Source organism: Oryctolagus cuniculus, chromosome 15, assembly GCF_051225735.1.
Source record: "Oryctolagus cuniculus isolate XC-2025 breed Fujian yellow rabbit chromosome 15, ASM5122573v1, whole genome shotgun sequence".
Classification (NCBI taxonomy): Eukaryota; Metazoa; Chordata; class Mammalia; order Lagomorpha; family Leporidae; genus Oryctolagus; species Oryctolagus cuniculus.
This window is the reverse complement of record NC_142881.1, coordinates 79,646,561-79,662,389: the sequence shown is the minus strand read 5'-3', so window position 1 is coordinate 79,662,389 and position 15,829 is coordinate 79,646,561. Positions and strand designations below refer to the sequence as shown.

The 15,829-nt window shown below is 58.1% G+C and overlaps 1 protein-coding gene across 3 annotated transcripts; it reads right to left on the bottom strand.

Moving 5' to 3' along the window:
• Window positions 1–1,208: 1,208 nt before the first annotated feature.
• On the bottom strand, window positions 1,209–15,427 carry NPY4R (neuropeptide Y receptor Y4). Of its 3 annotated transcripts, none has more exons than XM_089313367.1 (2): window positions 15,039–15,427; window positions 1,209–5,909 (listed from the first exon to the last, which is right to left on the bottom strand). In XM_089313367.1, the coding sequence occupies exon 2, from the start codon at window positions 5,871–5,873 to the stop codon at window positions 4,746–4,748; it is 1,128 nt and encodes a 375-aa protein (XP_089169493.1). In that variant the 5' UTR covers window positions 5,874–5,909; window positions 15,039–15,427; the 3' UTR covers window positions 1,209–4,745.
• Window positions 15,428–15,829: the final 402 nt, after the last annotated feature.

The following is a 15,829-nucleotide window of genomic DNA, read 5'->3' as shown; positions in this document are numbered from 1 at the left end:
TATATTCCTTTTGCTTATCTTTTATTAATAAGAGGATTATTTTTTGTCTTACTTGTCATTTGTTGAGAGAATAAAGAGCACACCCTTCTTGAAGAAATTAGATTCCTTGAGACAGAAACAGTCATCAGGGGCCAGCGCTGTGGGGCAGTGGGTTAAGCCGCCAGCCGCGACACCGGCGTCCCAAGTCAGAGCACTGATTCATGTCTCAGCTGCTCTGCTTCCCATCCTGCTCCCTGCTAATGCACCCGGGAAAGCAGCAGACGGTGGCCCAAGTGCTTGGGCCCCTGCAACACACATGGGAGACCCAAATGGAAATCCAGGCTCCTGGCTTCAGCCTGGCCCAGCCTGGTTGTAGCCATTTGTTGCATCAACTAGCAGATGGAAGATTTCTTTCTCCTTGCACTCCCTGTCACTCTGCCTTTCAAATAAATAAATCTTTAAAAAAAATTGTCAAGGCTGGCATTGTGGCACTAGTAAAGCCAACACCTGCAACTCCAGCATCCCACACAGGTGCTGGTTCAAGTCCCGGCTGCTCTGCTTCCAATACAGCTCCCTGCTAATGCACCTGGGAAAGCAGCAGAGGATGGGCCAAGTGCATGGACCCCTGCACCCACGTGGGAGACCCAGATGGAGCTCCTGGCTTCTGTTTGTCCCTGACCTGACCATGCAGCCATTCAGGTAGTGAACCAGCACACGCACCATGGCCTTTTGAGTAAATAAATAAATCTTAAAAAATTTTTAAAAGCCTAGACTTAACTCCCAAACCTTTTTTAATATTTTATTTATTTATTTATTCGAAAAGGAGAGTTACAGAGAGGCAGAGGCAAAGAGAGAGAGATCTTCCATCTGATGGTTCACTCTCCAAATGGCTGCAATGGTTGGAGCTGGGCCCATCTGAAGCCAGGAGCCAGGAGCTTCTTCCGGGTCTCCCACAAGGGTGCAGGGGCCCAAGCACTTGGGCCATCTTCTACTGCTTTCACAGGCCATAACAGAGAGCTGGATCAGAAATGGAGCAGCCAGAACTTGAACTAGCGCCCATAAGGGATGCCAGCACTGTAGATGGTGGCTTTACCCACTGTGCCACAGCGCCGGCCCCCTTCCCAGAATTTAAACAGTGATTATCTGTGAGTGGCAGAAATACTGGTGGGCTTTCTCCTGTTTGTTTGTTTTTTTTTTTTTCATTTTATGTGTGTATATGTTTCATATTTCTAAGGGTGACTGTTTTTTGAATGGAAAGACTGAGTCTGATTTTGTTTCTTTTTATTTTTTAAGATTTATTTATTTTATTTGAAATTCAGAGTTACAGAGAGAGAAGAGAGGCAGAGAGAGAGAGAGGTCTTCCATCCAATGGTTCACACCCCAAATGGCCGCAACAGCTGGAGCTGCGCCCATCCGAAGCCAGGAGCCAGTAGCTTCTTCTGGGTCTCCCACAAGGGTGCAGGGGCCCAAGGACTTGGGCCATCTTCCACTGCCTTCACGGGCCATAGCAGAGAGCTGGACAGGAAGTGGAGCAGCCGGGTCTCGAACTGGCACCCATATGGGATGCCAGCGCTTCAGGCCAGGGCCTTAACCCACTGCACCACGGCGTCGGCCCCCGATTTTGTTTCTTACACAAAAGCCTCAGGCGGGCAGGATTCAACCCCCACCACCAGGATTCAGCAAGGCCGTGCAGCCTCTGCGGGCTGCTGTCCAGCCTTTGCAGGCTGAGCCTCTGACCCCAGCCTCTGACCACAGCTGCTGGCAGACAGGCCGTCCCACCACCGCTGGCAGAGGGTGCGTTGGCTGGGCTGGAGACAGCGTCTGTGGGAGCTCAGGAGAGATACTGAGAGGTGTCGGCTCTCCCTGGAGCAGCTCCCGGAAATCGAAGTGGCTGCCAGAAATCCTTTCCGGGGCAGGCCCTGGGCCTCGTAGTTACCATGCCTCTTGGGAGGCCCACATTCCATATCAGAGTGCCCAGGTTCAAGTGCCAGCTCTCTCCCGACTCCAGCCTCCTGCTGAGGCACACTCAGGGCTGGGGTTGGGGGGCGGGGGGCAGCAGCAAGTGATGGCCTCAGCAGCTGGGTCCCTGCCATCCGTACGGAAGACCTGGTTTGGGTGCCCGGCTCCTGGCTTCAGCCTGGCCCAGCTCCAGTTGTTGCAGGCATCTGGGGAATGAACCAGCAGCAGATGGAAGATCTCTCTCTCTCTCTCTCTCTCTCTCTCTCTCTCTCTCTCTCTCTCTCCCCTCTCTTCTCTCTCCTCTCTCCTCCCTCCCTCCCTCTCTCTCTCTCTCTGTCTCCCCCTCTCCTCTCTTTCTCTCTCTCTCCCTCTGTCTGTCTCTCTGTTTCTCTCTACCTCTCTCTCTCCCCCTCCTCTCTTTCTCTCTTCTCTCCTCCCTCTCTCTGCCTTTAAGAAAGAAAAATAAATAAAAATTAAAAGCTAAAGCAGAATCTTTCCAGCAAGATGGAAAACTGTTGACAAAACAACTTTACATGAAACAGAGCAGAATACAAAAGGGCACGCTCACGCCGAGCAACCATGCGTACAAGGCACTTGGCACATATTTGTTGGAGGAATGAAAAGGCTTCAAAAGAAACACCCACGGACGATCAGAGACGAGACAGACGCCAAAGCTGGGCGCCCCGTTCCAGCAACAGCAAACTTGAAAGACATCTCCGGAATGAGTTTTCCAAAAGCTCCACTCTGCATCTCAGGATGGGTGTCTACAGGTGCCTCCCAGGGACGCTAGGCTTCGGTCTCCCGGGATTGTGAACATGTGTCCAGTTAACCCAGGATCTTGATAAACGCAGGTTTTTCTTCAGTGGCTCTGGGGTGGCTTTGCATATCAAACAGGCTCCAGGCGGTGCTGGGGCCGCTGGTCTTCTGACCACACTTTGGGTGGCAAGTTCTTAGGGTGCTGGGTCACCAAGCAACCAGACGGTCTCAGCCCAGCCATGCAGGAGGGCGGTGTCAGCCTGAGAAAGGTGTGCAGAAGACACCTGCCCACCAGTCCAATTCCTGACACCACGCCCCTTCACCAGAGAGAGGCCCAGCCTGTCCCGGAGCCTGCCAGGACCACAAGGCATCCTTGTCCCCAGGCCCCTTGGCACCGCTGAGACTGACCACACTCCAGGTGCTGAGGGCCCTCCTTTTCGTGGGGAGCTTGGGGAGCTTGGGCAGTGACATGAAGTTGGGATGGCCCCCAGGGTCTGAGCTTTGATGGCAGCTAGCAGCAGACAGCACCAAAGGACAAACACAAGCTATGCCCATGAGGGTGGCTCAAGAAATCCAGGATACGAGTGAGGAAAGCAACAAAAACAAACGGGATAGGTGATGAAAAGACAGGACAGGAAGAGAGCTGACGGCTCAAGGTGCACTTGTCTCGGCTGCCACTCATGCAGGTTCATGGTCACAGGCCAGGCCTGTGGCCAGGCACTCCCCTGCTGCTGGCCCCTGGGCCAGATGTCCTGTGCAGAGGGCCAGTGCTGGGGACCTCATGGTGAGGTCTCTAGCACCCAAATACCCTGTGCTGGGAGACCCCAGTGGGTCCTGCCACTGTCCACTCTGCTGGGGATGGGTCTTCCCACTCAACATGGTCTGGGAGCCATACTGCCATTTCCTTCCTTGCAAGGACAAGCTTTCTGGTCCCTGCCCAGAAGCAGCTCTGGACCTGTTTCAGCATCGAGGGGCCTGGGCCATGGTCCCCATGGGTGAGGCAGGCACACTCGCTGCATGTCCTCTGCTCCTTTCAGCCAGGGCCCTGTGGAGTCAGAGGCCCAGCCCTCCCTGCCCCTGCTCACATCAAAGGCCACGGGGATGCCCAGTGTCCTGGGGAAGCTTGGGGGCAATCATGGCACGTCCCCTGGGGCAAGTCAGCTCAGCGGTCAGAGCACGGCTGAAGGAGGCTATGGTCCCTGCCCACGTCCTGTAGGCTTCTACAGGGGGTCAACACTGGGGAGGGCCACAGAGTCTCAGGTAGGGCAGGTGAGAGCTTACACGTGCCTGGGATTGTCCTCACTGTAGAGTGTCCGACGCCTTTACCCCCGACCGCCTCAGGAAACCTTGCTCATCCCTCTCTGTGTGTGCCGGGCGGGGCCTGTCCTAGGCATGGAGGCCACAAGCTGTAGACAGGACAGATGTCACCCTCAAGGTGTCACGGTCTCCTGGAGGCATAGAATTATTTCTGGTGGCAACAGAGAAGGAGGAGGATGGAGCGGGAGGAGAATTCCAGCATCGGCATGAGGCCCCAGGCTCAGCAGGAGCTGGGCTCGCCAGCCAGAAGTGCAGGTGCCACCGCCCCGCAGCTCTCTGCCACTCCTACCAAGCCCGCATGACCACATCGTGTCCCAGAGAGGTCAGGAGGTGGCCAAGGTCCAGAGCCCTGACTCCGAGCGCTCCCTCCCGCACCCCCCGTAGCGGCTGCTTGCACTCCCTGGGGGCGGGGGAGGGGGGCTCCCAGGCCAGGCCTCTGTTGCTGAGCTACCAAGACAAACTCTGCCCGGTACAAGCAGACACCTCCGGCTCTGGCACCACACAGCTCCAGCTGCAAGGCTCACTGTGACCTACAGCATCTGGACTTGGAACCCGTCCAGAAACAAGTGGCGGGTCCACCCAAAGGGCAGGCTCCCCATGCAACTGGATGCAAACACAGGCCCTTGCCAGCCCCTCTGGGCCCCGCCCCCAGGAAGCCAAGACTCTTGGGGTACCGCCTCCAGCTTGCAGCAAGCCCACTCAGCTTAAGCACAAGGGCCCGGCAAAGGTCATGGCTAAATTGGGTTGGCCCTGCCACTGAGCCTCAGAGAGCCCTTGGAGACTTCCGTGTGCACTGTGGACAGCGGCAGGCGCTCAGACTCCTCCCGGGGGGCTCTCTGCTGGCAGCTCAGCACCAGCGCCTTGACCTCCTTCTTGAAGTTGGTGTTGAGGAAGCCATAGATAAAAGGGTTGACGCAGGTGGAGGCCATGGCCAGCAGGTGGCACACCAGGAAGATGAGGTTGCCATGGCAGACGGGGATGGCCTCGTGGTACCAGTCCTCCAGGCTGTTGAACACGTGCAAGGGCAGCCAGAGCACAGCAAAGGCGACCACCATGGCCAGCAGCACCACGTTGACCCGCTTCACCCGCCCGCCTCGCATGCTGTGGGCGCCCTTGCGGAACGCACGCCCCTGCCTGCGCAGGCGCCGGTAGATGCGCACATAGCAGACCAGGATGAAGACCAGCGGGAGGCAGTACTGGAAGAGCAGCAGGAAGGTGGTGTAGATCATGCGGTGGTGGTCCAGCGGCCAGGACTCGGTGCACACCAGCTTGTCCGCCAGGAACTCCAGCGCCTTGGAGTGGTTCCTCTGGAACACGTTGTCCAGGATGCTATGGGCCAGGAAGGGCAGGGAGAGGAAGGTGGCGATGACCCAGATGCCCACAATCCCCAGGTAGGCCTGGGAGATGCTGGGCCTCCAGCCCGTCGGGTTGACGATGAGCTGATGCCGCTCCAGGGCGACGAGCACCAGCGACAGGATGGAGACGGTGACCGACGTGCACTGGGTGAAAGCTGACATCTTGCAGAGGGCCTCGCCGAAGATCCAGTAGTCCATGATGGTGTAGACGACGGTGAGCGGCTGGCAGAGCAGGCACATGAGGAAGTCGGAGAAGGCCAGGTTGGCGATGAGCACGTTGGTCACATTGGTCTTGTCCTTCTGCCGCAGGGTCACCCAGAGCAGACAGAGGTTACCCAGCACCCCCACGACGGTCTCGAGGCCATAGGAGGTGATGAGCAAGGCCGTGGGGTCCACAGAATCCTGGCAGTGGTTGGTGAAGTTGAAAAGGATGTCCCTGAGCCTGCTCCTGTTCTCACCGGGGGTGGACCCTGGGGGCAGTGAGGCCAGGAAGTGAGAGGCGTTCATGGCGGGTGTGACAAGGGGCACACTCAGAGAGGACACCTGCAAGGCAGAGAAACAGCAAACAAGGCTCAGGGCTTGTGCCTCCGGGGAGGAACCTGGGGAGTGTGCTGAGTGAGGCCAGGCAGACAGGTGGCTGGCTGCTTCCATCCCGAGGGCGTCGCCTGGAGGAGCTCTCACTAAGGGCTCAAGGTATCCAACCACCGCTAGGCTGAAAGAGGCACTCTGCACGCCAGACACCGTGCTTGGTCATTTGCAGATATTCCCTAGTTTATTCTGAGAAAGAGGCCTGTCAGCCCCTTGTACAGAGGAGGAACCAGAGCCTTAAAAAGGCAACTTGCCCACAGTCACACAGCCCCTAAGTACCAGGGTCCCACTACCTGAACCCAGAACTCGTCCCCCACACCCCCTCTGCCTCCAGGTTCTAGACTGCTCTGCATATAACAGTAATGTAAATTTAAAACATTATCTCACAATTAAAAAAAATTAGCATTCAGGGGCTGGTCCTCTGGCATAGCGGATAAAGCCTCGGCCTGAAGTGCCAGCATCCCTTATAGGCTCCAGTTCGAGTCCTGGCTGCTCCTCTTCCAACCCAGCTCTCTGCTATGGCCTGGGAAAGCAGTAGAAGATGGCCCAAGTACTTGGGCCCCTGCACCCATGTGGGAGACCTGGAAGAAGCTCCTGGCAGAACCAGCAGATGGAAGACCTTTCTCTCTCCCTCTCTCCCTCTCTCCCTCTCTCTCTCCCCCTCTCTGTTTCTGACTCTCAAATAAATACATAAATCTTTTTTTAAAAAATTAACATTCAATGAGCAGACGAATACAAGCTGCAGGTATCATATGCAGAGGTTCAGAGGCGGAACTGTTCAGGGAGCACATTTTATCCAGGCAGAGATGGCACTGAACGCCTCTGTGCAGGGCCCTGTGCAGGTCCTCCCATAGCACACAGGACACGACCGAAACCCTGCGGCTCAGCCATCCTGGTCTACCAGCCCTGTCTCCTGCACGACTTGTAGCAAAGGTGAAGACGACCAGGCATGCACAGTCGACTTCATCAGCACCCGGCTTCCCCCTCCTGCCCACCTTGTACACACAGCCGTGTAACCAAAGCGGCAGGATGTCTACCACAAGCTCTCCGTGGAACCCACTCCCCTAGGCTGTGCTGCTCCCCCACACCCTGGCACAGTCCACTCCCTCCCCTGCAGCCTCCTCAGCACCAGGGTCCCCCACCCCCCCATTCACCACCTCCTACCCCCTCACCCCCACCTTCAGAGACTCCAGGTGGCAATGATAATGACAGCTACTAGGAAATAAAGAGGCACCCTACTGGGCCAGCATGCTGCTGCCTGCAACACTGGCATCCCATAGGAGCATCAGTTCAAGTCCCAGCTGCTCCACTTCTGATCCAGCTCCCTGCTAATGCACCGGGAAAGCAGCAGAGGATGACCCAAGTGCTTGGGCCCCTGCCACCCACCTAGGAGATCCAGATGGAGTTCCTGGCTCCTGGCTTCAGTCCGGACCAATCCCAACTATTGTGACCACCTGAGGAGTGAACCAGTGGATGGAGGATTCTGTCTCCCTGCCCCCTCTGTAATTTTGCCTTTCAAATCCATAAGTAAATCTTAGAAGAAAATTTAAAAAAAAAAAAAAGAGCCACCCTGGGGCTGGTGCTGTGGTGCAGCGGGTTAAAGCCCTGGCCTGCAGTGCCGGCATCCCATGTGGGTGCCGGTTCTAATCCCAGCTGCTCCTCTTCCGACCCAGCTCTCTGCTATGGCCTGGGAAAGCAGTGGAAGATGGCCCAAGTCCTTGGGCCCTGCACCCATGTGGGAGACCCGAAGGAAGCTCCTGGTTCCTGGCTTCGGATCAGGGCAGCTCAGGCTGTTGTGGCCATCTGGGGAGTGAACTAGCAGATGAAAGACCTCTCTGTCTCTCTCTACTTCTCTCTGTAACTCTTTCAAATAAATAAAATAAATCTTAAAAAAAAAAAAAAAGAGAAAGAGCCACCCTATGGTGCCACCATTACTGTGCCTGGCCATTAGTCCCACGAGGTCGCAGCTCTCAAGCTTCAGTAAACACCAGAACCATTCTGGAAGCATGTGAAAAGTGCAGATCCCAGGCGCCCCCCCCCCCACCCCCCCAGCAGACGCAGTGAAGTGCCTCCAAGGCAGGGCCCAGGAATCTGTATTTGAACGTGATTCTTGAGAAACATTGCTCATATACAAACACCCTGGCTGGAATCTTCCCCAAGCCCCGTGGAACAATCAGGCCTGGTTTTGGACACAGGCATCTTCTTCCTGATCAAGTGCCACGTGGAAGGCAGTTTTACAGAGTGCGAGCCACACTACCCAGGGGACAGTAAAATCTGTCAGCTGTTGTGTCACTCATGGTGCACAGGACCCACCTTGTGAAGGTGAGGCTCACCTGGCCATTTACAAGACCTTGTCACGCACCTGCTCTCACTCAGCCGCCAGATCCCCATCCTTGTGCCACAGCACTCTGCTGGCAAAAACGGCTGTGTGGGGCTGAACACGATGCCGTGAACCACACCAGGGCCAAACACAAGGGCCAGGACTTGCAAAAATCGGCTGCAGCTGCCTGAACCTGTGGCAGATGCACTGGTCTCAGACCCAGCAGAGGGGACGAAAGCCAAGGCTTTGGCTGCCCATCAGCCAGGGCTACATCAACAGCACCAGCAGTTCCAGCTGCAGTACAATCAGAGCGAAAGGACCGGGCAGGAGGACTCCATAAAGCGCTCACTTCTTCCTTTAACCATTCGCTCAGCAAATGTGTGCCAGGTCTCCAAGTGGCAAGTTAGGGACAAGGGGGGCAAAGATGACCTACACAGCCATGGTCCTCCCAGACCAGAGACACTGACCACCAAGAAGGCAGATGGACCTCGAAGCCACAAATCCATGTGTGAGTAGGATGCCCAGGAGCTAGGACATTAGAGAAGGAGCAGGAAGCAGAAGAAATGAGAGAGGAGCTGAAACTGACCTGGGCCCAAAGGCTGAACAGGAATCAATCACGAAAAAGGAAAAGGGAGAGGAGGGAACTCAGCATGCAGCGAACAGCAGGTGCAAGGGCACAGAGGCAGGAAACAGCAGAGCCTCCTGGGAGTAGCAAGCAGTTCCAAATAACCGGAGAGCCAGGGTGACGTCACTGGTTCAAGTCCCTGCTGCTCCACTTCCTATCCAGCTCCCTGCTAATGGTCTGGGAAGGCAGTGGATGATGGCCCAAGTGTTTGGACCCCTGCAACCACGTGGGAGACCCAGAAGAGTCTCCAGGCTCCTGGCACAGGCCTGGCCATTGAGGCCATTTGAGGAGTGAACCAGTGGATGGAAGATCTCTCTCTCCTATATCTTGGTAACTTTGCCTTGCAAATAAATAAATAAATCTTGAAAGAAAGAAAAAAAAGGTGAGACAGGGAAGGTGGGCCAGACCAGGGACACTGGGGAAGCCACTGAAAGGTGGCCAACAAGCTCAAGTCCATTCCAGGGCAGTCACTTGGACATAGAAAATAGGTGGGGGAGGGGCCCAGACAGGAGGAAGGGCTATGAAGAAGGCACACGGGGGTCTGCCTGGCTTGCATGTCCTTCTGAGAACCAGGGGAGATGGCCCCCAATGGGCCAGGATCCCCCCACAGCGACAGCGTTGACTGTCTGGGTGCCTGTGTCCCCATCAGCCCTCCAGCAGCCTCTGGGACTGGGAGAACGCTGGGAGTGGGAGGGCAGAAGGAGGTTGTTGGGATGGGGTGGGGTGTGGGGAGGGGAGATGCAGAACACCCAGGGGGCCTCCTTCCCCAGAGCCACAGAGGCTTGACGAGGTCAGCCCAGAGCCAGCTCCACAAGCCCCTGCCCAAGGAGGGCCCCCAGTGCACAGGCACCGAGGAGTTCCGGAAGCAAACTACAAGGATGAGGAGGTAGCCATTCACGTCCCGAGCCGTAGAGCAGCAGGAAAGCTGGGTCCTGGTGCCAGAGCATGCTGGGCAGATAGGCGACCCCGGAGACAGGACCCAGGTGCCACCAGGCCTGTGGGTGGCCCAGCCGTGGCTCTGCCTGGGCTGGAGGGAAGCCGTGGCTGCAGGGGGCAGGTCATCTTGCAGCTGGGGGGGGGGGCTTTCACCCAACGTCACCTGAGGGTCTCTGGTGGTCAGGAATGGGATCCCCTGTCACACAGATAGCATCTCCATGGGTGTGCCTGTCCTGGGTTCAGATCCCTACTCTGCCAGCCACCAGCAAAGCCACTGGCCCTTGCGGAGCCACATGTGCCTCCGAAGCACAGGAGGGAAAGGTGAGGAGCGCCCACCCCTCCAGGCCTGGCTCCGCCCACCCCAGGGCCGTGTGACAGGCAGGACCTCACTGCTTCACTCGCTGGAGCTCTTTCAGCCTCAGCCTCCATCTCAGTCCTGCCCAACCCCCAGGGTGACCACGCTGTCCATTCCGCAGGGAGGCCAACGTGGTACACAGTGGGTGCTCACTGCACAGTAGCTCCCTTGTCCTAATCCCACCCTAAGGGACCTTGTCTCCCACACCAGGAATGGCCACAGCTGTCCCGCTGCATACGCCCAGGCCCCAGAGTCCACCCAATACACCTCTCCCAAGAGGAAGCCCCCAGGGAAGGCTGGGGACCTGCTCTGCTCATCCCCTCTCCCCCCCCACCAGGTGCCGGCCTCAGAAGAGCAGCGCCCTGCTGCCCTATCTGAGCTCCAGCAGCAGGGACCTACACATCTCCCACCACGCCGAGCTCAGGGCCAAGGACAGAGCCAGCATCAGCCGGCCATCAGCCTGGGGCCACTCAGGACAGCTGACCCCACCCACACTGTCCCATCCGAAGCCAAGACCCCAGGATGCTGAGCGACACAGACAGCAGGGAGAAGGCAGTGGCAGCAGCACGCAGAGATCTCTCTCTTCTGAGCCAGGCCCAGAAGCCCATCCAGGGTGTGCCCAGGCCCACTGAGGCTGCACCCCCCTGGGGGAGATAGAGCCCATGGGAGTCAGAGGAGCAGAGAGGGGGGCGTCTGGAAGGGCAGACAGGAGAGGGACAGCCGGGGGGCCAGGTGCATGCCAGGGATAGGAGCTGGAAATGGACATCCCAGGGGCGCTGGCAAAGCCTGGCCCAGCCCACTCCTGGAGCCCAGGGCCCGGTGAGCTCCTGGTGGTGCCCGGATGAGGCTCAGCCAGAGGAGAGGGTATCCCAGATGCCCTGGGGCCCCTGTGGTCAGGTGGAGCAGCAGCCAGAGCAAAGCCCACTGCCCTGTAGCTCCTGCACACCGGCTCAGAATCCCACCTCCATGCAGGCAGCCTGGGTCTCCAGCCCCACATCCTCCCAAGCAGACCTGGGATCAGGGCTCCCACGGTTAGGTGCCGCTGCATCCCAGCTGTTTGGAGCCTCGGAGCCCCCAGCTTGGCAGAGGAGAGAGCACAGCTTCCAGGGGCACAGAGAGACATGGGCATGAGGGGCTGGGACGGCACGGTGCCTGCGCCTCCACAGGACCCTGCTGGTCCTGCCTGCCCCCTCCCTTCCCCTTGCAGATTCTAGTTAGGACCCTAGTTATCACCTCCAGTGATGCCACCTGGGCTGGGGGCTCCCTGACCAGCGCAGCCCAATGGACCTCAGGCCCTCCAGGCACAGGCAGGGGATGATCACACAAGCTCAGGAGGTTGTAGTTCCCGGCAGCTCTGCGGGACCAGCTGCATCCCCCCCAACCCCATCCCACCCACCGAGACCCCCAGGAGCCTCCCCAGCACCAGCCTGCCCCCTCAGGCAGAGGAAACCAAGGGACAGTGAGGATGGCAGTCTCCCAGGGAGGGAAGGATGGGTGCTGGGTTTGCGTGGTCTCCAGGAACCTCAGCAAGCAGCTACTCTGTCCCACTGCCCATGGCACCGGGACCTGGGGCGCTCCCCCTACCTGCTCCGGTCGCAGCCGCGTGTCTGGTGAGAGGCTGGGTCCCCGCCGCGCAGGACGCGCCCCAGCCCGGCTGTGCGGCCCTGAGCCCCGGCTCCAGACAGCTACCCGGGGACAAGGCAGCGCGCTCGGCTTCCGGAGGGTCCGAGGCCCGCCCTCTCTGTTCCCGCGCCCCCCGACGCGATCCTAACCCGCAAGGCCACAGCGGGCGCTTGCGGGGCGGCGCGAGCCTCACCTGCTCCCGCGGCCGCGGCACCGTCTGCGGGTGGAGCAGAGCCGGGGCAGCCGCCCGCGCTCGCTCCCGCCCCCGAGGACGCTCTGCACTGAGCGCTCCGCGTCCCTGAGTGCAATCCCACGGCCGGATCTCTCCACGCCCATTCCAGCCCTGCACGACCACAGGCTGGAGCCGCGCGGAGGGCGCGCGCTCTGCCGCTCTCCGCCTCCCTCTCTCTGCCGCCCCCCGCCCCCCGCAGTCTCAGTCTCCTCATCCAGGAAATGGGCATAGGAGGGCCTGGGCTTCCTAAATTAGCTCACCAGAGTTAACTGAAGATCTGCTGTGAGCGCAGGGCGCAGCAAGACAGAATCCCCGACCTCGTGCCCCAGACAAGGGACGAGCCAGCAAGGAAATAAGTTCTCCCAGAGTGAGATGCTGTGGGGAAACCGGTCCACCTCATAGGAGGGTGCTCCAGACAGAGGGCACAGAAAGAGCCGAAGCCCTGGGACCGGAGGCCCTGGGCCAGAGAGTGCCCGCCATGGGAAGGAGACGGGCTGGCGGCGGTGCAAAGGGCCCTGCAGGTCCTGGTTCCAAACTGTGACCCCGGGGGTCAACTGAGAATGATCATTTTGTCATTGGCGCCCAAGTGACACAGGACTCCGTGTTCCCCACAAGGGCTGCTCCGGTCACCAATACACAACTTCTGATTTCCTCCACCAGGGGGCCACATGGGACAGTCACAGGCAAGCGGCCTCCTCACTGGGCCGGCGCTGCTCCAAGGCACCTCCGAAATAGGGGACAGGCACAGCTCCCGGATGAAGCCTAACACGCCACCTGCCCCATGGAAGTGACCTCCTGGAGCTGTGGAAGGGACACTGCTGTTTATCTCGCAGGTAGACTCCACAGTCCTTAGCTGACTTAATCACCACGTGGGCTCCAGGCAGTGGGCATTTTTATTCCTGTCTTACTGACCAGCCAAAGTGATTGAGCCACAGGCTTGAAGGCACTCAGCCGAGACACAGCCAGAGCCGGGGTGCTCGCTGGCCACGGGCTTGCACCTAACGCCGTCTCTCCCTTCCGGCCCACTCTGCCCGACTGCCTGGAAAGTGTTGTCTCCTCCTCTTCCACACTCGGCCAGCACGGCCCCCTGCCGCGATGCAGTGTCCCCCTCTGCCACAGAGGCAGGTAGCACAGTCTGGTTGGAAGTTCGCCCAGGGACCCTTGTCTGCCGAGTCCTTGGCTCAGAGAGGGCACGGTTCCGGTCTCTGTCCCCAGAGCCCAGAGGCAGCAGCTGGGAAAGGAAGGAATACTTTTAATAGGGCCTTATTGTGATGGAGGCTTCCCACAGTGTAGTCAGCAGTAAATCTCTGGGGTCGGCACTGTGGCATAGTGGATAAAGCCGCCACCTGCAGTGCCGGCATCCCATACAGGCACCGGTTCAAGTCCCGGCTGCTCCACTTCCGATCCAGCTCTCTGCTGTGGCCTAGGAAAGCAGTGGAAGATGGCCCAAGTCCTTGAGCCCCTGAACCCGCGTGGGAGACCCAGAAGAAGCTCCTGGCTCCTGGCTTTGGATTGGCCCAGCTCCAGCCATTGCGGCCAACTGGGGAGTGAACCATTGGATGGAAGACCTCTCTCTCTCTCTCTCTCTCTCTCTCTCTCTCTCCTCTCTCTGTGTAACTTGACTGTCAAAAAAAAACTTTAAAAAAAGAAGAAGAAGAAAGAAAGAAATCTCCCTGTTCAGAACCTGCTCAGCTCCAACAGGAAGTTCCGTGGACACCTGTCCTCTGTGTAGGCGGGCAGGGGCTCACACGCCATTATCTCCTTCCAAAGAGGCAGCTGTGTGCCCATGGTTTCTAAGGCCTTGCTGGGAAACCCTGGGAGCCAGGCGTCTACTGGTGAGCTCAAGAGCTAAGCCTCAACCCCTGTGGGTCAGAGAACAGCCAAAGAGCCGAGAAGCCACTAACAGCTCCCATCAAGGCAGAATCACCTGCTCTGATTCCATCCGCATGCCTCCCTGGTAACCTGAGATCATCCCCTTTCACAGGTGGGAAAGCTGAGTCTTGGAGACATGAAATGATAGGTCTCAGATATACAACTTGTAGCTGGTGGGGCTGAGATTTGAACCTCAAGTTGGAGCTCCTTCTCTGGGGCAGAATTTACCCTGAGAAGGGCAGGTGGCTCCTTGTAGGGGACATTCCTGGTTTAACCAGCAAGCCCAGAGCCGGTTGCCAAACCCTTTGCCTCTGCTGAGGAGGAGAACAGGGCCTGCTGGCGGCCTGGATCCCTGTACCCAGCAGGAGCTCATGCAGCTGTCCAGGAAAGCAGAGCCCACCAGCCAGCAACTGGGAGCTGGCTTTCCCCACTAAACTAAACTTCCCCAGGGCCACCCTCCCCATGTGCAGGGCTCTGCCGGCCCACCAGGCTGCATCTGAGATCTCCAGGGAAGTCCTGGCGGCATTTCCCTTCTACCATAAAAGAGCTGGCTTGTCTAACTGGTACTCAACCCTGAACTTGCCCTGTCAATCACTGCGGAGTCCTAAGCGTCGCCCTCGATGGCTGCACTGGTAGAGCGCTTCTGGATCCGTGATCTCCCTTTGACCTCTCAGTTCACAGCGAGGTCAGTATGTTCCTTGGCCTGATGAGGGGGCTGAGGGTCGGGCAGACAAGGGTGGACCACTGACTCCCCTTGCTGGAAGTTTGCTAGGTTTTGGAATCGGGCCCCATGCCCATTCCTTTGCCCCCTCTGGGAGGTCACAAGCTGAGTGGGGAAGCCACCTTGCTGAGCCTCAGGTTCTCATCTGCAAAGTGGAGCTAAACTAAAACCCCCCTGCAGGGCTGCTGGGAGGAGACACAAGGTGAAGCACAAATGGCTCTTGGCTGTCAGCACAGTCGGCGGCAGGAAACCTATCTGCAGAGCCCTGCCTGCTGCTATCATACCCAGGTCTTGGGTGCTTGTCTCCCTGCCTGGGCTTCTGCCCCCAAACCAACAAGCAATCCCTATCACGTCTGGTTCAAAACCTCTCCATCCCCACGTCGTGACCCCCAGCTCTTACCTGGATTAGTCCAGCACCAGCCTGAGAGGCCTTACGAGCTCAGCAGCGGTGAGCCTCTCCTGTGAGTTCAATAGTCTCTCCTTCAGCTCTGCTGGTGCTGCCTGCCACAGACTCAGTGTCCACGTAGACCCCTCCTGCTTGGGGAATATCACTGAAGGTCACGTACCCAGCAGCCTGCGGATGAGCCCAGGTGGCTCGTTTTCTCCTTTCATTCATCCTTGGAGACTCAGCCCCTACAACAAGGTTTCCGGGAAACAGCTCTTGCCCCCTCTCAATGTGCTTATTCTAAAGGGAAGCTGCCAGGCACGGCCCAGGTGCATGAAGTTCCCGGGCAACTGACCTGCCTATCACCTGGAAGACTGATAACAGAGGAAAGCCCCTTGCACAGTTCCCGTTCCTATGAACAGAGAACCAGAAATCCCCCTGCGTTTAGAGAATCGACAGCCCAAAGGATAGAGGGCAAGATGAAGAAACACCAACTGACCCCCAAAGAAATCAGAATAGCTCAGGGAATTGGGAAGAATTTGAGGGGCTGGCGCTGTGGCATGGTGGGTAAAGTCTCCACTGTGATGCCAGCATCCCATGTGGGCACTGGTTCAGGTCCCAGCTGCTCCACTTCCCATCCAGTTTCCTGTTAATGTACCTAGGAAGGCAGTGGAGGATGGCCCAACTGCTTGGACCCCTGCAACCACTGGGAACCCCGTGGCTCCTGGCTTCAGAATGGCCCAGCTCTGGTCATTGCAGCCATTGGGGAGTGAGCCAGTGGATGGAAGACCTCTCTGTAAACTCTG

Coding starts and splice junctions, on each gene's coding strand:
- NPY4R (XM_089313367.1), bottom strand. CDS start 5,873: ATGAACGCCTCTCACTTCCTGGCCTCACTGCCCCCAGGGTCCACCCCC.